Source organism: Dryobates pubescens, chromosome 24 (genome assembly GCF_014839835.1).
Source record: "Dryobates pubescens isolate bDryPub1 chromosome 24, bDryPub1.pri, whole genome shotgun sequence".
Taxonomy (NCBI): domain Eukaryota; kingdom Metazoa; phylum Chordata; class Aves; order Piciformes; family Picidae; genus Dryobates; species Dryobates pubescens.
In genome coordinates, this window is record NC_071635.1 from 7,691,556 (window position 1) to 7,713,382 (window position 21,827).

Sequence of the window (21,827 nt, forward strand, 5' to 3'; positions counted from 1 at the left end):
AAATACCCCACGTTTTGCTTTTAGGTGGTCTTGCTATCAGTCTCATCATACACCATAGCCAATGAATTGGAGGTGCTGGACTACCCAGCTGATGATAAAGATTTACTGGTTCTCAATTCAAGACCCCAGCTTGAGATCCAACCTAGCTTTGAAGCAGCAATGTTTCAATTCATCCCAATTTCAAGGTGTGTAATAAAATTAATGTGAGATGAGCCTTGGACAGCAAGAAAACTTTTGTTAATGCCTACTTGCCCTGTGACTAGAACTACTTAATATAAATATTATCCTTTCCTACAAAAGGCTTTATTTCTCCCAAAGGGGAGGAAAAGAAATACTGATAAAATATGTGTTGTGTAGATCAGCCTGTTTGCAAAATAGTTTTGCCCACTTAGATTCATTACTGTGAGAATGCTGCAACCAAGGAGCTATTAAGATATTAACAGAAGTCTTTGAGCAGCTGTTAAGCACTTGGCCAGTCAGTTTAGTGAGGGATATTGCAGCCTTGTTGTATCCATCAGGCAAACATACCCACATATCATTTGATACAATCATTTCCTTTGGAAAGTAAGTTATGAAAATGTTAATCATGCTGCTTCTTTCACTTGAAGCTGATTCTTTCCATTGGGGAAAGGCCTAAAAAGTCAATATGAGCATGGAAAGAAGTTTGTGTTGTCATTAAAATATAGGGTTACACTTGACAACAAGGAGAAATTCTTGCATTCAAATAATAAGGTAATTCAACCTCCTCCAGAGAATTTTTCTTGCTGGCCTTTTTTGTGTTAGCTTGGTTAGTCGTCCTGTGATTGTTAATTGATGTACTTAATCTTACTGCTACAGAGGGAACCCCTGGAAAACCCCCCAGGAACGGTATGCATGTGATTATGAACATTTTGTTCTTCCCTTTATTTTTCTGGTAGCAGCCTGTTGTAGAGAAAAGGAAAAACAGTAAAATTGGGAAGGTGCATATCTGTAACAAAAGTTCTGTTTGTCTTCAAATTAAGAAGTGTTCAAACTACCACTCTCTGCCCTGATATGGCAAAGAGAAATCTAAGGTTTTGGCAATATATTATGCTTCAGCCTCTTTTTGACCACTGCTGGACTGCACCTAAGTTGTTATCCATTCTGAAACATTCCATTCAGTGGGAAGTGATTTTTTTTTTACCTTAGACAGAAATCAGTCAATCTTTTTGTAAGACAAGATGATTACAGTTTCCCTACCACAACATTTGGAACTCAAGCTCTTTACAGAGTCCAGAGTGTCTTAGCAATATGCAGTTTAGAGCCAAGATACTTACCTTTTGCTTTTTGTTCCTCTTTGAAGTGGAGGGCACAGTGAACTCTCCTTGTTTTTCATGTGATATTCCGGCAACATACTGCCTTTTTGACTTCTTTTTTTTTGGTACATGCAGCCCTTATATGCAACTCACTAAGCCAGCATACTGCCTTTGCTATGTGCACAGATTTCAGGATCAAAGTTGTCGCTTCAAAGGGTGACAGAACCCGTAAAACTACTGGCTGAGTGGTGTAGAAAACCCAAACTCATTCGAACCTTTGCAATAGGAAGGGACATCTTTACCTAGATCAGGTGGCTCAGTGCCCCATCCAACATGACCTGGAATGTTTCCAGGGATGGGGCTTCTAGCACCTCTCTGAGCAATCCTTATAACTAGGCAAAATCTCCCTCTTTTTAGTTCAAAACCATCACCCCTTTTCCTGTCAAAACAAGCCCTGCTAAAAAGATTGTCCCCATCTTTCTTACTGTCCTCCTTTAAGTACTGAAAGGCAGCGTTAAGGTCTCCCAAAGACCTGCTGAGAAAAGGTGGAAAGACACTCTCTAGGTGTCTAGGCTTTAACAATTAGAACAGTTTCTAGCACTTTGCAGCTTTTTTTTTTTAAGTCAGTGGTGATGGGAAATTTCTGTGCAGCTTTTTAAAAGGTTTTATAAATAGATAGCAAGTTTGCAAGCCAACCTTACAAACAAAGTAGATTTTGTTTTGCTTCTCACTTAATTCATATAAGCTTCCGACTTCGATTAAACTAGTCTCTGCAGTTTTCTCTGTGCTCTATTAGGAGGAGGCTGGCCAGTCAAACAAGCAAAGAAGAAGGTGGTCACCTTTGAAATCTTAGCAAAAAAAACATTTGATGAGAATCTAAGCAGGACAATTGGAGGAAAACGGGTGAGGTCCCCAAGGTACACCTGAGCACACAGCTGCTGTGCACACCAAGGCACTGCCTGCTACTCTGCAGCGCTGGGCACCTGCAGCAGGTTGTTTTCTTTCTAAATTTCATTTCATAGCTAGGTCAGCCCAACTCTTTGAAACAACACCCCAGAGAGAAAGTTTGGCACGGGGCACTCTTGTGAGTTCAGGCAACTAACACTTGTCTCTCATCCGAGCAGGTGTTTATCTCTGTTAATTTGCTTTTTTAAGTAAAAGCTGTTTGAGACAGCTGTAGAATTTCTTTCTCCCTGATCTCTTTGATCTGCTATTCACCACAAAAGCCACAGTAAATACCTGCTCATCCACCAAAATGCATTGCCAGGAACAGTTGTCATGCAGGGTATAGGTAAGTATGGGTATCAGATGGTGGAGGTTACCAAACCTTCCATGCTCTTAAGCCTGTCATGCAGAAAGAAGGATGTGACCCAGGGTCTTGGCTCTTATTCTGTTTTCTCTTAAAGACCAATGTCAGTGTGCTAAAACCAAAATGACAGAGCTCAGGAAGCTTCCTTTTTTCTAGGAAACCTTAGTATTCCTCAGAGCAAAGATCTGTAAGGTGGGTGGGTTCCTTTATTAATATTCAATGGTACAGACTGGATGCAGGTGGAATTTCCCAGTGTTTGTGACAGGGCAGGGCTGAGGCAAAATCACTGTATCAGTATATTTTGACTATAATTTTCCATGGTTTTGTCCTAAGTTTTAGTTTCAATCTTTGGAGGGGGGGAAGGATTTAAAGGATTATGGTTTTTTTCTGTGTAACATTACTTTTATTTTCCTTTTATCCAGAATGCTCAAAGTCAATGTCAATCTGGTTGGTGTGTGTGTTTGTTTTTCCCAAGGACAAATGAGGCATTTTATTTGACCTAAAAGCAAATGCTTTTGACTTCCAGCACAACCCAAGAGATCAGTACTGTGATTTTAATAACACATGATTTGTCACTTTGGGGTTATTTATTTACAGGGATAAATGTATTTCCATGCAGAAACTGGTCTTTGAGGGGCTGCTGCAAGCAAGGCTCCAAGGAGTTTCTCCTGGCTCTTCCCATGCATGCTGGCCAGTGGAGCTGCTGCATGGCTACCTCTTGTCCTCCCTTCTGGCATTCTTCTCACTCCTCCTCCTTCCATCCTACTTCCAGAGTGAGAAAGGCAGAGCTGATCCCACTGGCAGAGATTTAATTGAACCTTTGAATACAAAAGAGGAAGAATAAACACTGATCTCTGTTAAAAGGGAAGCTGCCCAAGGCCTCATCCAATGTGGCCTTGAACGCTGCCAGGGAGGGAGCATTCAGAACCCCCCTGGACAACCTGTTTCAGTGTCTCACCACCCTTACTGTAGAGAATTTGTTCCTAACATCCATTCTAAATCTGCCCTCCCCAAGCTTCAGTCAATTCCCTCTCATACTGTCACAACAAGCCCTTGTAAAAAGCCCTTTCCCAGCTTTCCTATAGGCACCCTTCAGGTACTGGAAGGCCACTATAAGGTCTCTTCATAGCCTTCTTTTCTCTAACTCTCTCAGCCTGTCTCCATAGGGGAGGTTCTCCAGCCCTCTGATCATTTTTCTGGCCCTCCTCTGGACCCACTCCAGCAGTTCCATGTCCCTCTTATGCTGGGGCACCAGAACTGGACTCAGTACTCCAGGTGGGGTCTCACAAAAGCGGAGTAAAGGGGGAGAGGCAGCTCCCTCATCCTGCTGGTCACACTTCTGGCTGGTAATTAAAACAGGTATCTGCTGGTCTGCAATTAAAACAGGTATCACGGCACAGTATGGTAGTGACTGGAAGTGATCTTTTTTTTATGAAGAATGGAGCACAAGTTGTCTAGATAATTTCATCATTTCACATCTCATAAATAAAAGCTGCCTGTGTGTGGGTCTTTGGTGGGGGACTGGGCAGGAAGGCTGTTTATTAAAGGAAACTGCTGTGAAAACTATTTGCCAAGTGCAGTTACTGGAATGATTCTTGCCTTACTGAAAACGGGGATGCGGTTTTGCTGGCAAATAAGTTGATTTGACCACTTCTGTTTTTGCTTAGGGAGCCAATGCCCTCGTCACATACACTATTATCAGCGGTGCAGATGATAGCTTCCACATTGACCCCGAGTCAGGAGACCTGATAGCCACCAAGCGCCTGGACCGGGAGCGCCGCTCCAAGTACTCCTTGCTGGTTCGTGCTGATGATGGCCTACAGTCCTCAGACATGAGAATAAACATCACTGTTAGCGATGTTAATGACCATATTCCCAAATTCTCCAAGCCAGTGTATTCCTTTGACATCCCAGAAGATGCCACTCCAGGTAAACAGGAAATGGCTTTAAAATTAAATGATTTCTTTGAAGCTTTGTCAATCCACAGAGACTTGAGGCTGGGGAGGGTGTGGGAGGGTTGGGTGGGAGGAGCAGATCTATCTGGCTTGATCAGGGAACAGAAGATGCTGAAGGCATCTGTGGGATGGAGTGGAGAAATGCCTCATTGTGCTGTGAAAGTCTGCGTGCTAGGAAGTCTGTGTCACTAGTGAAGCCAAATTTCTTTTCAGTGGGGAACAGAGAAACAGTTGCCACTCCAAGAAGTCCTAAATGCAGAACAGAAATTTTGCTTGTATCCCAATGGAAGCCTCTGAGTGCAGCTACTTAAAAACCAGTAAACAGAGGAGCAGGAGCAGAAAAAAATTACTTGATAGAAGAAGCATAACCTGTCATGAAGAAGTAATGGTGGTGCTGGTATTGATTTAGTGAGCCATCTTCAGTGAATGTGACTTGGAGCACTTAATTCCTCAAGTGTAGGATCACAAAATGGGTGACTGCTGAGCAGTCACTAATACACTGACGCCTTAATATTCCCTGCATGGGGCTCAGTTACCAACCCTAACATCATATGTCTTAGCTCTTGTCTTTGACTCCTGTTTTTGTAGAAAACTTACATTTTATGTAATTAATTATCTTTCCTAAATACAACCACTGACCTCTTAAATTGTTGTTTTCTTCTTTCAGAGCTTGTTTCATATGCAAGAGCCTTTTGATGTTTGAAAGCTAGGTTGTAAGCTAGAAAATATTTAGACCACACAAAAAAAAAAATTCAAAAGCTGTGCTATACTATAGGTCTCCAGATGAGAAATGAGTATTACTGGCAATAAAAAGTTTCCAGTATTTTATATAGACTGCTGGTCCAAAACCAGTATCTGCCCCTATTAGTAACCAAAGCACCTTAGAAGCTTGCCCTAAAACATGACTTTGACTTAGAAGTCTGGAAGGCTCAGCTTGGTAACATACTCCCATGCCTCCCACGTTTGCACTGTCTGCAGCCTCAGTCCCAAAACTCAGTAATGTTTTGAGTTAAAAGGATTACAGTGCAATCTGCTGTGCCTCCATGATTGGGTCTGGAAGTAACTGAGATGTCTGTGTAGCGCAGGGTGGTTTGGTTGCTGATCCCCGGCTATGCTCTTCTCTCTTGTCACTCAGAATCCTGAGGCCTGGTCTGTTTAAGCAAAACACTTGAGTATTAACACTTGAGTATTCCTGGATGCTTTTCAGATTCATCTGGGTGCTGGGCCATCTTACCTAGACCGTGCTTTTCCCAAGGCTGGACCAGATGATCCCTGAGGTCCCTTTCAACCTGATACTCTTTGATTCTGTGACTGAAGTGGTGAATGTAATTCTCTTCAATCACTGATGGGGTGTGTGTTTGTGCTGTGTGCCCGGCTCAGCAGTGATGGATGCTGGAGGGAGAAACAGGCTGATTTAGTACTTGAAGTGCTGCAGTTTCTCCTGTTCCTTTCTCCAGTGGTCCCAGAGCAGCCAGCAGGCTCATCCAGAGGGGAAGTGTTGTGAGATTTCCCCCTTTGGGGCTCCATTCTCTGTCCCACAGAGTTGTGCCCCTTCCTCTTGCAGTCTGGCAGCTGTGTCTGGGAATTGTACCTTCTCTGGGCCTCAGCTCTGCTGAGCTTCCCTGACCTCACCGTGCTGCGAGCTTGCTGGAGGGCTGACAATCCCACCCAGCTTCAGGACAGACGTCTTCACCAATTAACCTGCGGTCAGAAAGCTTGAGGCACTGAAATGGATGTGAAAGATACCAGCATCTTCAGCTGGGTTAAAGGAAGCTGTAGCCCTATTCTTCATTCTGATGATAAGCAGTTGCTCAAAACCCGTTAACTGTGTTGTAACACATGCAATTCATCTGGCTCCATGGAGAAGGAATGAAAGGATTAATTTTCTTGGAAATGAGCTGATCTTGATTGTAATTGGTGCTCGAAATGCTAAGAAGTGACACTTGGTTTCCAAACCTTAGCGAGATAGGTCAGTCCTGTGAGCACAGCTATGCAGAAATGAAAACAATGGCACAAATTCACGAGGAGTTGGATTTCAGAAAACAGTGTGGAATGGACCCCTCTAAGGTTTCTACTTTTCTAACCGCAGTTACCCTGTGAAGGCACTTTTTCAAAAAGCAGAGCTGGGAGATTTGGTATGCACTGACATTTCACTTTCTGCATTTAGAAAGAAATAGCTAGAAGGTTTCAGGACTTGCATTTGTCTGCAGGGAGGAGAGGGTCCTTTGAGTTGCAGAAAGAAAATGCCGAGCAGGAGAAAAGGTATTTTTGCCCCGGTTGTTATCTAACCTGGACATCTTCCTGTTTAAAGATAGAAACAAACATTGCTGGCCTTTTGGCAGGGTGGGTTTTTTTAGTAACCTTTTAAAGCAAACATCATGCTGAATACTCTTCCTTGCAGCTTTGAAAAACCCTTCATAGTAGTAAGTCATACAGTACTGAGGCTTGGATTTCTAGTGGAGGTTGCCCCTTCTTCTCTACAGAGCTGCGTGATGATGAGCTGGCTCTGACCCCACTGGTTAGCTGCCCTTTGGGACTGACTGATTTTACTGTTGTGCTGTGCAGGTTCCTTAGTGGCAGCCATTCTAGCCACTGATGATGACTCTGGCATCAATGGGGAAATCACATACACTGTAAGTGAAGATGATGAAGAGGGTATCTTCTTCCTGAACCCTGTCACGGGAGTCTTCAACCTGACTCGCGCTCTGGACTACGAGGCACAGCAGTATTACATTCTTACCGTCCGTGCAGAAGATGGAGGAGGCCAATTTACTACCATCAGAGTGTACTTCAATATATTGGACATCAATGATAACCCACCAGTGTTCAGCATGACCTCATACAGCACGTCTTTGATGGAGAACCTGTCTCCAGGATCTGCTATCCTCAACTTCAGTGTTACTGATGCAGATGATGGTAGGCCTTTCCTCGTATTCCTTATTCATAGATTCATAGAAAGGTTTGGGTTGGAAGAAACCTTAAAGAGCATCTAATTTCAACCCCCTGCCCAGGGACACCTTCCACTAGCCCAGGTGATCTCTGATGATAAATACATGCTACACATTTGCACCATACTACAGGACCTAGTTGAAAGGGGGAATTCGGGCTCTCCTTAGGATGCCATCATAAGCTTAATTGCCCTGCATCCTGTGTAAACAAAAGTTATTTTTCTCATGTGTCACATTAGGTTTGAGCAGGTGGCTTATTCTTTTTTGTTCTTTTCTTGTTTGTTTCATTTATGATAAATGAAAAAGGCAGTCAAATACTGCTTTTAACTGCTGTTGTGGAAATGAGGCACAGAGCTGTATTTTACCTGGAGTGCATTACAGCAGTTCAACACCGTGATTTCTCCCCTGGTGCTTGGGTTACACATGTAAATTAGACCCAAGTGTTCATTCAGCTTGCCTTTTTTTTTTATTAAAGTTTATAATATATTCTGAGTGTGGCTCTGGCAATATGAGATGTCATCTCCAAACATGGGGACCTTAAATGTACTGTAACTTTTAAGAGTACCGTGAAGAGGATTGTGATCTACAGGGTATTGATAGCGGAGGTTAAAAAACTGATTAAGAGAAACCATGGGAAAATTTCATGTTAAAATAAGCTTTAATCTTGGGATTTTTTTATGGCATCTAGAAGGTGTTAATGTGTTGGAGTGTAAAAGATACAATCTTTATAGCATGCTTAAGCATTTTGCCATACGGTTTATGTCCAAGCAAGAATAATTATAGGCTATGGCCCTAAAACACATAAGAAACGTTCCCTAGCATAACACATTTTCTTAAGTGTCCACAGACATTAGTCAGTGTGACTTCATACAAAGTTCTTCATAACATTTGTAGTGAGCTTACAGGTGAAGGTTATTTTTGTGACATGTTAAGCAACCTTGTCTCCTTTCAACCTGACACTGCCTCGGCAGAGCCCATGGAAGTGTCTCGTACTGAAATGTGTGCTTCAAGCTCAAAGCACCTACATGCTTCGAGAAATCACAGTTTATGCCCATAAAAAGACTGAGCTAATCAAGATTATTCAGTAAAGCATTTTTCCCTCAGGAAATACTGAGTTCTTGAACCCAAAACATTTTTGTGGGAACATAATTTTTGTGCTGATGGATAGAACTTTCCATGGTAAGAATTGTGCAACTGGTTTTGAGATCAAACGGAGAAAGTTGAGTGAGAAGAGATTCCATATGATAAGCCAACAAGTCAAAAATTATAACTTGGTCATACTGGCTCTTTTTGCATGGGTCTCTCTTTCACCATTCTTGCTAAAGCTTTTATTTTATGTAAACTACCTACAAACTGGAGGAGGACCTTGTGCTTGCATCATGCATATCCATGGAAGGGAGTGTTCCTTCAGACCTGTAGATAAATGGGTTTGTGTCTGTCTTCTCTTTTATTTCTTACGTTCCTGTTAGGAGTACAATACTTGATTTCAAACCTTTTGGGAAGTTAATTTCACTTAACCATTATGGATCTGTTTTCCTTTTCTCTTGCACCTCATACGTTAATTCCCATCTGCGTGCAATGGACTTGAACTGTATCATAGCACTGAGATATCATTTTACATTCATCATGCACTCAGCTATCAAGGAAGCAAATGAGGATTTGAGGAGCAGTGCAGAGAACAGTCAGATATCTTGCCTTTTATATTTTCTGGCATGCTCATTTTTCAAACAGTCTGGATTTAAACTTAATAGGGCAGAAATTTCATTCCAAGAGCGTGCCAGGCTGAGTTTCCACCTAGGACTGTAACTTCAGCAAATGTTATGATCTATTGGTGTTTCTGTTTCAAGCCCAAACTTGTTATCCTTTGCCATCTTACTTTTGTCTGGAGTACAGAAATAGCTCAGACAGTACTCCTCTGCATGTGGCTCACAGGTAATGCACTCAATGCAGACAAATATTATTTCATTGATTGCTTGTATAAACTCCTAGTTTGGAGGAGCTCTGAGAATACATTGTTTTGTAATGAGGTATGCCTCTTGTTTGAGGATAAACACTGATAAAAGGCAAACCCATGGCAATAGTGAGATTGCCCCAGTTTTCATTTTCTTGTTCAACACACCCCTTGAGAAGAAGTTGCTGTTTTATCTCAGCTTGGACAATTTAATGTGCACAGTAAATGTCAGATGGTGTTGGATGATGGGTTGGATGCGATGATCTTGAAGGTCTCTTCCAACCTGGTTTATTCTATTCTAGTCTATTGGCTATTAACAGAGCAGTAAAGAACTCAGCCTCCTTAAACACATTCATTCTGAGATTCAGGTTTTAATTTTTTCTACATTGAATGAGCAGGAAAAATCTCAGGGCAAAGCAAATACTTGTCTGTATGTCAAAAAGTATTCCTTCAGGCAAAAATCCAGTGGCCTTTGCAGTTAGACTCCACAGGTACTTACAGAATGGAGAAAATAATGATTGTTGTGTTTTTTCCTCATTAGTAAAGAAATAAAAATAGAAATGAGACCCTTAAAAGAGCATCATCATGAAATCAGTGACTCCCTGTCTGAGCTCCCACTGAGTTTAATCAGATTAGCCCTCAGATTAAATAAACCCAAATCTCACCAGAGGATGCCCCTGTGTTCGCCTTAAGAAAAGACCAGCTCCAGACCTGAGGAGAAGTGGTGGATGGAACTCACAATGCCAGCTTGTGTTTAAAAGAGTCCATTAAGTGGCAATCCTGGCTCCACTGATACTTAGACAACTCTACTGCTTCACAGTTTAATCTATAGAAGCACTAGCAGCACTCAAACCGATGAGAATACAGGACAAGGAATGAGAAAGGTACATGGAGGTGAATTTACAAGCAGTAAGTGTTATAGGGAGAAACACCACTGTAAAAAACAGTGGGGGGAAAAAGGAGAGGAAGAAAAAAAGTAGTGTTAAGGAAATTGTATTCTGTAAGATCTAAGTCCTACCCATCAAGTCAATTGACAAAAATCTTGAATTGCTGGAAAATCCCTGTACTAAAATCAGAAGACTTTCATCCATGTAATTAGTCATTTGAAAATACAATTGAACAAGAAAATAACAATAATTAAACTAGTGTTAAACTGACACAGAGCTTCACTCGATCAAAGTAATGTAGAAACACTAATATCTAGCATATAAATGCATTAATTTCTTTAATTCCATTAAAATATTTCTGTCTTTCATGTTTGGTTCTATTTATTTTATAATTGAGCTCTTAGAAGAGAAGAGGAGAGTGGGAAAGATACCAATTAGAGCAGCCTCTGGGGAAAGGATAAGTAAGACCAGAGTTCCCAAGTCCAAATATAATCAATGGCAGAGATTAATAAACCTAATGTAGGAATAATTTTATTATCAAAGCAGTTCAGTCAGAGAGAGGAGGCCTGAATAAAAATGGCAAAATGCACAGCATAGCAATCGGCTGCTTAAGCAAAGGGCTTCCTTTCTTTGTGTGAAAAAGGGAGTTTGAGAGGTAAATTAGTAATGAAGGGCCTGTTAATCTACTAACTCTAAATCACAGTTTTATGACCCAAACCCAAGGGGGGGGGGGGGGGGGGGGAAGAGTAAAAATTAATTAAAAGACAGACAGATAAATAGATAAGACTCATTTCAGTGAGATGTTCCCAAAACTTAGTGATTTAGCATGAAGTCTGGAGTTGAAGCAGTAGCATACATTTATAACACACAGTGGCATACATCTCAAGAGATGGGATTCTGCCCCTCTGCCCTTGGGAGACCCCTCTTTGAATACTGTGTCCAGTTCTGGTGTCCCCATCAAAAGAAGGATGCAGAGCTGTTAGAGCAAGTCCAGAGGAAGGCTGCAAAGATTATCCAAGGGCTGGAACACATGGTGAGAATATAGGGACCTTATAGGGACAGAACCCCCTCTCTTGCCCTGCTGGCATGGAGGGACTTTAGAGTTGCCTTCTAATACCTGAAGGGATCCTACAGGAAAGCTGGAGAGGGACTCTTCATAAGGATGTCTAGCAATAGATAAGGGGGATGGTTTTAACATGAGGCAGAGTAGGATTAGACTAGGTCTTAGGAAGAAGTTGTTCGGTACAAGGGTGGTGAGACTCTGGAATAGGTTGCCCAGAGAGGTTGTAGATGCCTCCTCCCTGGGGGGGATGTTCAAGCCCAGGTTGGATGAAGCCTTGAGCAGCCAAGTCTAGTTGTGAGGCATCCCTGCCCATGGTGGGGAGGCTGGAGTAGATGATCTCTAAGGTCCCTTCCAACCTAAGCCATTCTGTGATTTGTTTCCTGAATGGCATACTTAAGGTCATTTCACAGCCTTGTCAAGATTCAGAATGCATTTCCTTTACCAGAATTGTAAATTTCTCCCTTGACCATAATTGCTGGTTGTGTTTCCATCCTAAGATGAGACTTTGGAATACCATGCCGTATATGGGAAGCGCAGCTCTCCCCAGTATTCACTCTTGGCTTGGGAGTTTCTGGTTGTGGCTTTTTCTAACCGAGTGGAAGAATTCATGAAATAATTACATTAATAATAATGTTGCTTACTTAAACTGAGGAGAACAGAGGAAAACAGACTTTCAGTGAGCAGCCTTACTATTTGGCCTTGGTTTCTGAAGGCAAAACCTCTCAAAACCTTTATCCCTAACTATTGTAGATAGGGGAAAAACTGCACATGTTGTTACCATGCAGCTTCTGCTGAATGAAATGCAGAGATGAACTTTGCTGGCCATTCCCTCTGCAACTGCTCCAGTTAACATCCTTCCTTCTCTCCCTGCCTCCCTCTTCAACTCTTGTCAGAAAATAATTATTTCAAAGGCTTCTTCTCCCTTGTGAAGCTTGGATTAAAAAACGGCAATGAGGAGGCTGAATAAGCAGCCCAATTGTACAGTCCTCATTTCCTATGGAAATGAGGCCAGAAACATTTCTATCTAGGTCGGTGGGATGAATTCACATTCTCTACCTTTGTTCTCCTTGTCCCACCAGGCTCCAACTCCCAGCTGTCCTTCAGCATCGCGTCTGGGGACAGCGCGGGGCACTTCGGCATTGACAACAGCGGAGTGCTGAGCATCAGGCAGCCTTTGGACCGGGAAAGCCAATCGTTCTACAGCCTCGTCGTGCAAGTCCACGACATGGCCCCTCTCCCAGCCTCCAGGTACACAAGCACAGCCCAAGTTTCAATTATTCTTCTGGACGTGAACGACAGCCCTCCGAGCTTTATCTCCCCAAAGCTGACGTACGTCCCGGAAAACACACCGATAGATACGGTTGTGTTCAAAGCGCAGGCCACCGATCCCGACAGCGGCCCCAACAGCTACATCGAGTACAGCCTGCTCCGGCCCCTGGGAAACAAGTTCAGCATTGGCACCATTGATGGAGAAGTGAGGCTTACTGGGGAGCTCGACAGAGAAACCGTGTCCAACTACACCTTGACTGTGGTAGCCACAGACAAGGGCCAGCCATCTCTTTCTTCATCTATGGACGTGGTGGTTATAGTCCTGGACATCAATGACAATACCCCTCTTTTTGCCCAAAAGCTTTACACAGTAGAGGTGAAGGAAAATACTTTGACAGGGACAGATTTAATCCAGGTGTTTGCTACGGACGGAGATGAAGGTACGAATGGGCAGGTCCGCTATGCCATCGTCAGCGGAGATGCCGGCAATGAGTTTCGGATTGATTCTGTGACAGGGGTGATAACGGTTGCTAAGCCTTTGGACAGAGAGAAGAAGCCTTCCTACACGCTGACTGTTCAGTCAGCCGACCGTGGGAGCAGCCCGAGGACTGATACCACCACAGTCAGTATTGTTCTGAAGGATGTCAATGATTATATTCCCACGTTTGAACTTTCTCCCTACTCTGTGAACGTCCCTGAGAACTTGGAGACACTCCCAAAAGTTATTCTTCAGGTGAGCACACTCAGCAAATAAAGATTCATTTCTTACAATTGTTAGCATGCTGCAGTGTATGGTGTTAATGTATAGTGTATTCCTTCCAAAGTTAAAAAGGCACAAGCCAGGTGAAAAGTTGCCTCCTGCTTTTAATGCAACATGCAGTGGTCATTGAATTGGTTTCTTTTTTGTTTGTTTGGATGGGGGATTTGTTTTGCTTGTTTTTTACCATGTTTATATCATGCTTTGGAGTTTTGTTTGCATTTTCCCTACCTATCTTCCCACCTGCACTGGGAGTATAAGCTTACTCTGTGTCTCATCTCAATCTGAACTGCCATGCAGCACATCTCTGAGTCTAATCGCTGCCTGTATGGGCTGAGACTCTGTGCTGGATACCAAAAGAGCACCAAATAAATTCAGGACATGCAGTGTTTGCTGCGGTGTAGAGCTCATCTGTGGTTTGCACAGAGCCCCAACACAGTCTTTACTGGATTTCTGCTTGAGAAAAATAAGTAATTAGCTTTTAACATTTTCAAACTGTGCTTTGAAGGCCATCACCATTGTGTTAAGTAATTTTTGCAACTGGAGCTAATTTACACTCACCCTTAAAGCAATTTGCTCTATTAATTTGGATTGTTGTCATAGGGAATATTTCCTGTACCCCAACAAAGTTTTGCAGCCACTGTGTTCATCAGTTGTTGATATTTCTTCCTATGTGTTCATATTGCTGCTGCAGGTTGTGGCAAGAGATGATGATCAAGGCCTGAACAGCAAGCTTACTTATGTTCTGGTGGCTGGAAATGAGGAAGGAGCCTTTACTCTCTCGGCCAGTGGAGAGCTGCGCTTGGTGCAGAGCCTGGACCGGGAGGCAAAGGAGCAGTATGTACTACTGATCACAGCTGCTGATGCAGGTAAAGCAAAGAGAGCAATTTCAGCTGGTGGAATCTTGTTGCCACATGAAAACATTGTCCTGGATGGCAAAGAAGTATTTTCATGGTGGTCTGAAACTTTAGAGGATGGAGATTGGTAGCCAGCCTTCAGCTGAGATCTCTGTGAGGAAAGATGGGCTTATCTAATGTCAAAGGGAGTTTGGAAATCAGGATTTTATCCTTATGTCTAGTTGTCTGATATTAGTAGGACTCACTATGAGTTTATGTAGATTGAATTTTGCCCTGCAGCAATAAGTGGTCCTACCTAGGTTAGAAGACCTTCACACATGGCAATAGAAAACCAACATAAATGGCAATAAACCCCAATATAATGTTATCAGAACTGTGCAGGCAGGTCAAATCAATGGCCAGAAAATCTCTGTGGACTACTCAGTTAATCTTGCCAAAATCATACCCCTGGAATGTACTGACAATTTGCATTTCAACATTTTAGTTTCCTTTGCTCAGCATCCAGTGATACACTTGCTCTAGAATCCTAAAACTATTCCAAGTTCCCTCGGCTTAAAATGGGACGTGAGTTCTTGATGTGAAGAGTAATTCCACTTTCACTTGAGGTGTCTGAGAACAAGATTTTGATGTCAGATTTTGGTATGAATATTAGTAACAGAGACATCCTGCATCATATTCTGGACTGATCTCTGGTCCCCCAGGGTCTGATGGATTTAATTTGCTGCAGAACTTCTTACTTTCTAATGATAAAAATAGAGTCAAACCCAACTTGCTGACAAGTGGCTACAGTTTTGGTTTTTGCCATATTGTGTGCAGGATCTCATGTCAGTGACAACATCTATGGCTTATATTTTCCTATTGCAGCAGTGCTCAGGTATTTCACAGCCTGAGCAGTGCTGAAGCTGAGAAACACAGTTTTAGGACTTGGCATATTGTTTGTCTTGTGCTTTGGCTGGAGATGCTGTATTCTTTGTGTTTTTAAACTGGCTCTCCATTATTCTAGAGCCACAAACTGCTCACTTGTGACTTGGACTTGCTTGGGCTTGAATGTCCTTATGGCCCTTCAGAAGCTGGAGCTGGATTTATAAGGGAAGGCAGATTCTTGATGTCTGTTTACTCTCCCAGTCCAAGTTGGCAGAATTCAGTTGGGGCTGTGCAGAACTTATTAGTTCTAAATACAGAATACCCAAACGCTGGACTGGTAAGGGGTGTCACATGGACAACAATTATTGTCCTCCTTGGAAGAAGGCAGGGAGTGAGAAGTCAGTTGCACTCCATTCCTAGCACCATATGTAAACCAAAGCATTTGACAAGAGCACATCTCTTCCTAGACTCTGGTTCCCAAAAAATATGACATCCAGGAGATTTACTCAACCATACCAAATGCAAATACTTACTTTTGCTGGGAGATCTGTGAGTTTCATGTAACCCAGGAGAGACTTCAGTACACAAAGTGTGCATGGGGCCTTTGCCATAAGTGACTGACAAGAACAGCATCATGTTTTGTTAGTTCCTGCATTTAAACATGTAGATGTTGTGCTGATCAAACACTGGCTGAAGCTATTTTATGTTCTTAATTTATTGTTCTCTTATAAAGCTAACTCACAAGTTCCCTCCTATCAATGTTAAAAGGCACTAGCAAAAGTGTGCAGAAGCAAATGTTCAGTAGTAAATGTAACTGTTCTACATTATATTGAGTTTAGGTTTACAATCTCACTAATCCACTTTGATTTGATATAGTTTTCAACCAGCCTGGCAAGTAATGCTCAGTATCATCTTATGATTATACTGAAGACTTGCTCTAAATTCCTGCCATCAAAGAATACATTGAAAACTATGTTAGTCATGATTTATCTGAACTAAAACATCACAGGAAATAGTCCAGCTTCACTACAAGTCAATTCCAGAACTTCTCATGATTTCATGGAAGAAATCTGTGAACTTCTCTTGATTTCATGTGGTCCATAGTTGTTAACAGATGCTTTAAACATATTACACAGTGAAGAAATTCTAGGGTATCTCTGTTATGCTTGAATTAGTCATACTGAGTTTAAGCAGTCTATATGATAAAGAGCACTTTGACATATAATTTGTTGGAGACCCCTTAAAAAAACCATATTTGTCACAGCAATGTGGAACAAACAGACCAGCTTACAGGCTCTGGGATTTCTGTTGAGCTGCATCACAAATTTTATGTTGCTGTAAATTATGTTCTCATATGCACAGAATGCACATGTACTTCAGTAGACATTTGGCAGCCGAGTTAGAAAACTGCTGTGTGGGAGGAAGCCTTTGTAAAAGCCTTGCAGCTTATCACAAGAAGAGGAATGTATATAGAAAAAAAAGTTTTGAAATATATAAAAGGCTACCAGAGCTATCAGTATGTGCATGTGGTGGATATCCAGGTGGTAGCACACTGACCTTTGCTCGTCAGTCCATGCTTTGTTATATCGGGTGCTTCTGGCTGGACTAGAGAACGGTGGCAATGACACAGTCTTGAAGCAGGTAAGAAGAGTGCTTGGAGGATTATGTTCTTGAGCAACCACTAAACATTTATAAGAGAAACTCTCAAAGGCATGCCCAACTCTTTGCCTAGTGTAACTCTTCTTCTTTAGAGTGTCTTAAGGTTTTATTTGTTGGGTGATGCTTAAGAAGGATTTTGCTTTCCACCAGAAACACAGATGCAAAACGCAGGTAGTGGTCCTCTGCAGGAAAGCAGTGCCTGCCAAAATGCTGAGGAAGGCAGACTTGTCTGAAATCATCCACATCCCTGTTATCTTTGACAATAAATCAAGGGAATGGCATTATACTTTGCATTTTGAATTTGGCTTTTATTAGCTGTAATAAACAGTCTCTTGGATTGTCTTGAGCAGGCCTAACAACAGCTTTGCCATATATGGTGCATCTTATTTAGAGTTGTTTTGTAGTAGATAAAAACCATGGTAGACATCCAGATGTAGTTAATTCTGGAACTATCTGGGTAGCACAACAAGGGCAAACTTCTGACTGTCCAACTTGCTTCCCATTTTTCTTAGAATCTGCATTTCCATTTTTCTAAGCTATGCTGACTGATTTAAAACATTCAAAGATGATATCCTGCTCCTGTGGAAGTCTATGCCAATTCATCCCTTCCTCTCAATGAAGCAGACACAAACATACTTAGGAGCACCTTTAGACATAAGAACTGATGGATTCCTAACTTGGCTTTGGCTGTCTTCCCAATCTCCCTATTCATAATTAAGGATTTCTGACTTTTCCTGTCTTTATTATCAACTTGTGACTGGTTCTTATGGTGTTAGCCTAGTCTGGGATGCTGGCCCAGAAATCTTCATGCCACGCTGGCATGCTCATCCAGAGCCCAAATCTCACTCCTGGGCACATGAGAAAGAGTTGCTGAATTATTAAGAGCTGAGCTGCTCATATACATGATGGGCAGGTCAGATGGGGACTGCTGGTGGGACCACATGCATCAACAATGGAAATTTGGACAGTTGTTGAAGAAATGCTTTCCTAAGTAAGATCTCTCCTCCAGCCCAGAGAAGTCAGTCATAGTCCTGGCTCTGGCCCAACTATTCCTTGGCCTCACCTGCTAATCCTCCACCCAGTCCTCAGGGTAGATCTTGGGTCAGCAGAGTCTTCCCTCCGCTCTGGAGGAGGGAAAAGGCTGATAAAACACTTTGTGGTGCTTGGCTCAGTGATTTGTGGCCATGAAGCCTTCTCCATGCCCAGTTTCCACAAGACAGTCTGTGCAAAAGCTCCTGATTTCAGCTTTATCATCACTTTTCTCTTATATCTGCACTTCCACCCTGCTCTAACTTCTACTGGGTCTCAGACACTAGGCTGCTGCTCTAAGTAGTGTGGATTTACAAAGACACAGAAAGCATCCATCACTGGGAACATTCAGCATCTTCCACATCTGTACACCTGTGACTTTAGTCAAGAAATACAACATGATTCAAGCCCAAAGTCCAGCCATTCCAGTTTAGAGCCCTTCTTTTGCAGCACAAGCTGTAAGACCAGAGTGCATGAATTATAAACATAATGACAGGCAAGATGATGGACTGTGGAATAACATGATAGTGTTTAGATTGCAGATGCTCCCCCCCTCCCCAAATGTCTGCTAACAGAAACGCCAAGAAACCTACATGCAGCTATTTGAATGTGTCTTTATGGGTCTCTTTCTACCACATAAATCATTTGTTTTGTTTCATTTTGCCTTTTTTCATGACAAAATGGTTGGGGAAAGAGTTTTTCTAGACTTTCTCCCCCCAGTCTGGTGGGGATGCAGCACTGGGTAAACATTCAGTTCTGGCACCCTGACAAGAACTGGTGCAGCCACTTTTATCATCCCTGTCTTTTAACTGTTTGAGCAGTTTTCTGGAGCAAATGTTAGCATTCCAACAGTCCACCTCCTTTTATTTATTGGTCACAGGGATGTGGAGTAGCACATCTGGAAACCCTGCTAGCTGCCCAGGACTACTGTTTGTTTAATAAACTGCAACCACCATCTTTTGATTCAGTTGGTCAGAACGACCCCTTGCCAGAATGAAACCCAAATCAAAAGGTGATGTTTCCAATTAGAAACTGTGTTCCTGTAGGTTCTTTTAAAATGTTTTTAATTGTTTTTAATAATCTATTTTCTGATTTAGATAAATAGTTCTGAAAGAAAGGAATCAATGGAGTGATTAGTGTATTTAGCATGGACTGATTATTGTATTTAGTTAGCTGCTCTTTGTATACATCCCTGGACTGGAGGCAAAACAACCATGTGTTTTTTCTTTAGAAAATGTTGGCTCACAACTTCTGCATTCTTTCCTTCAAGAATGCAGGAGGGCAACCGAGCAGAGAGGTTACATCCTCCTCAGGAATTCACTTTTGAGACAGGCTTTTGGTTCCCTTCAATCCTCAAATCAAATGAAATCTGACAGTGGAGTTGTGTTGGTTTTTAACACATTCTAAGGTATTTCCCAGTTTGGAACGACAAGTAAATGATGACTGTGTTTTCTAGTAATGGTAAGAAAGAGTCTCAAGGGTTAACGCTGTATGAGATTTATGTGACTGGGCTTAAAGACATTTATACTCATCCTGTTTCCTTAGCGGACGCTGTATTTCTACTTAACAGGCAGTCCACAGCGTGCAAAGATGTTGCCTTAAGAGAATGAGTTGTATTGCAACACTAAATTCATCTATTTTTAAATCTCAGTGCTGTCAAAACAAACAAGCAACTCACAAATTTCAGTTAGAAATGTCCATTTTTCCATGCTTTTTTTTGTGCTAGGTCTAAATATAAACATCGCTTCAGGCTTTGGTGAGCTAAATGGAGCTGGCATATGCTTACCTTGGTGCTTAGCAGTTTACAGCATGGTTACTCTCTTCTGTGGTCCTCTTTCATGTGACAGCTGTTTCAAAATGAATCTTGGTTTCTGTTCCATCTCCATTATTTCCTTCCCTTAACATGAGCCGGCACTGTGCCCAAGTGGCCAAGAAGGCCAAGGGCATCCTGGCATGCATCAAGAATAGTGTGGCTAGCAGAGGCAGGGAAGTCATTGTGCCCCTGTACTCTGCACTGCTTAGGCCACACCTTGAGTACTGTGTCCAGTTCTGGGCCCCTCAGTTTAAGGAGGACTTTGAGACACTTGAATGTGTCCAAAGAAGGGCAACAAGGCTGGGGAGAGGCCTCGAGCATAAGCCCTACGAGGAGAGGCTGAGGGAGCTGGGATTGTTTAGCCTGCAGAAGAGGAGATTCAGGGGAGACCTTATTGCTATCTACAACTACCTGAAGGGAGGTTGTAGCCAGGAGGGGGTTGGTCTCTTTTCCCCAGCACCAGAACAAGAGGACACAGTCTCAAGCTGCACCAGGGGAAGTTTAGCCTGGAGGTGAGGAGAAAGTTCTTCCCAGAGAGAGCTGTTAGCCATTGGAATGTGCTGCCTAGGGAGGTGGTGGAGTCCCCATCCGTGGAGGTGTTCAAGAGGGGATTGGACGTGGCACTTGGTGCCATGGTTTAGCCATGAGGTCTGTGGTGCCAGGTTGGACTTGATGATCTTTGAGGTCTCTTCCAACCTTGGTGATTCTGTGTTTCTGTGAAGCTCTTCCTTGTGTCAATGCTATCTCCTTGTGTCTAGTTTTACTGGGTGTATTATTTGACTCATTCTATTAGTTTTGCTCTTTGCATACTGGTACTGAAACAATTGTTCTAAGAGTTTTTAATGACCTTTTTAAAATTTATTTCCAAATCTCACAGTGGGAGAACTGAAATGGTGACAGACTCATCATGAGTTCATAGTGTTCATTTTGCCTTGCCATCCTCTAAAAGCAGGATAGAAGAGAATTGAGAGTGGCATATTGTAGTTGTGGGAAGCTCATAGCAGGATCTTACCCTTTCACAGAGCCTAGAAGCTGTTAGCACCTTTTAATTCTTCTCTAGAACACATCTCAAAAAGTCATTGAGGAAGAGGGCTCATGCCAAACTCAAGCCTGGTGTTCCCTAAAGAGTAGATGTGAAGAAAAAGAGCATATCCACATCTATGAGATGTGACACCTTTACTCACCAAAGATGAAGGAATTTGACTATCTCTTCAGAGGGCCACCCCTTGAGATGCGCAGTCCAGCACCAGAATACCACTTAAGGGATTTAGTCTTCTATTTGGAGTGAAAGCTTCATTATTAAATCACTATTTTCAAAATAGTTCAGCAAGAGCCTCTGGGCAAAATCCAAGTGTCTGTGTCCTCTGGGAAGAGGTCTGAGAGAGACATCTATTCAGGCTGGCAAGGAGCTCAGGTTGGCCAATACAAGCTGAAATATCTGTGAAAACAATGAGAGCTGTTCACCCAGGTTAAAATCATGGACAGAACTTCAGTTTTGAAACCAGCTCAAACTGATGGTGGATTTTGTTTTGACAAGGCAAGCAGAGTTAGAAATACACCTTCAAGGTGTTGTTTCTTTATGGTTCAGATCTGCTTGTGGACTTTTAGATAAGTCTTCAGGTTCACTGCATGCCTCTCTCCAATCAAACGTTTCTCACATGTGCTATTCCCTTTTTGCTCTCTGTTGGAATCATGGAGAATCCAGTGAGTAATCTATGAATTTATTTAGGATGGCATAAAATGCTTGTAGCTGAGGTTTGTGGGGTGGGCTGGTCTCCATTTCACTGTGCTCAACAAAAGAAGAAGTAGTGAAATTACTATAAATAATGGGAGGTCTTCCTGCTCTAGCAGGGAGGGTTGGACCAGATGATCTTCAGAGGCCACTTCCAACCCCCTGCCATTCTGTGATTCTGATTTTTCTATTATTGATGTAGATATCCAATTACTAAACTGTAGCCTTTAGAAGCATTATTCTTTAGGAACAGATCTTCAGAGATTGTGTGTGGACAGCCACAAGAAGGACCTATGATAATATAATGCTTGATATGCAGATCAAAAGTTTCTAGGAAACAAGAATTGTCAGTTGGTAAATTTTCAGGCTGTTGCACTTCCTCTCTTATCTCTTCATTCATCCATCTTCCTATGATTAGTTTGGAATTTTCCAATGAAAATGAACTTTAAGTGATTGTCCT

At 42.3% G+C, this 21,827-nt stretch overlaps 1 protein-coding gene across 1 annotated transcript in view; it reads left to right on the forward strand.

Annotated features, from left to right (window-relative positions):
- Positions 1 to 21,827, forward strand: part of FAT4 (FAT atypical cadherin 4) — a 149,251-nt gene that overhangs the window by 75,478 nt on the left and 51,946 nt on the right. Inside the window, exons 3-6 of the mRNA XM_009896010.2 lie at positions 4,251 to 4,512; positions 7,104 to 7,454; positions 12,467 to 13,389; positions 14,108 to 14,282. Of these exons, the coding sequence (XP_009894312.2) occupies positions 4,251 to 4,512; positions 7,104 to 7,454; positions 12,467 to 13,389; positions 14,108 to 14,282 (1,711 nt within the window). The remainder of the gene's footprint in view (positions 1 to 4,250; positions 4,513 to 7,103; positions 7,455 to 12,466; positions 13,390 to 14,107; positions 14,283 to 21,827) is intronic.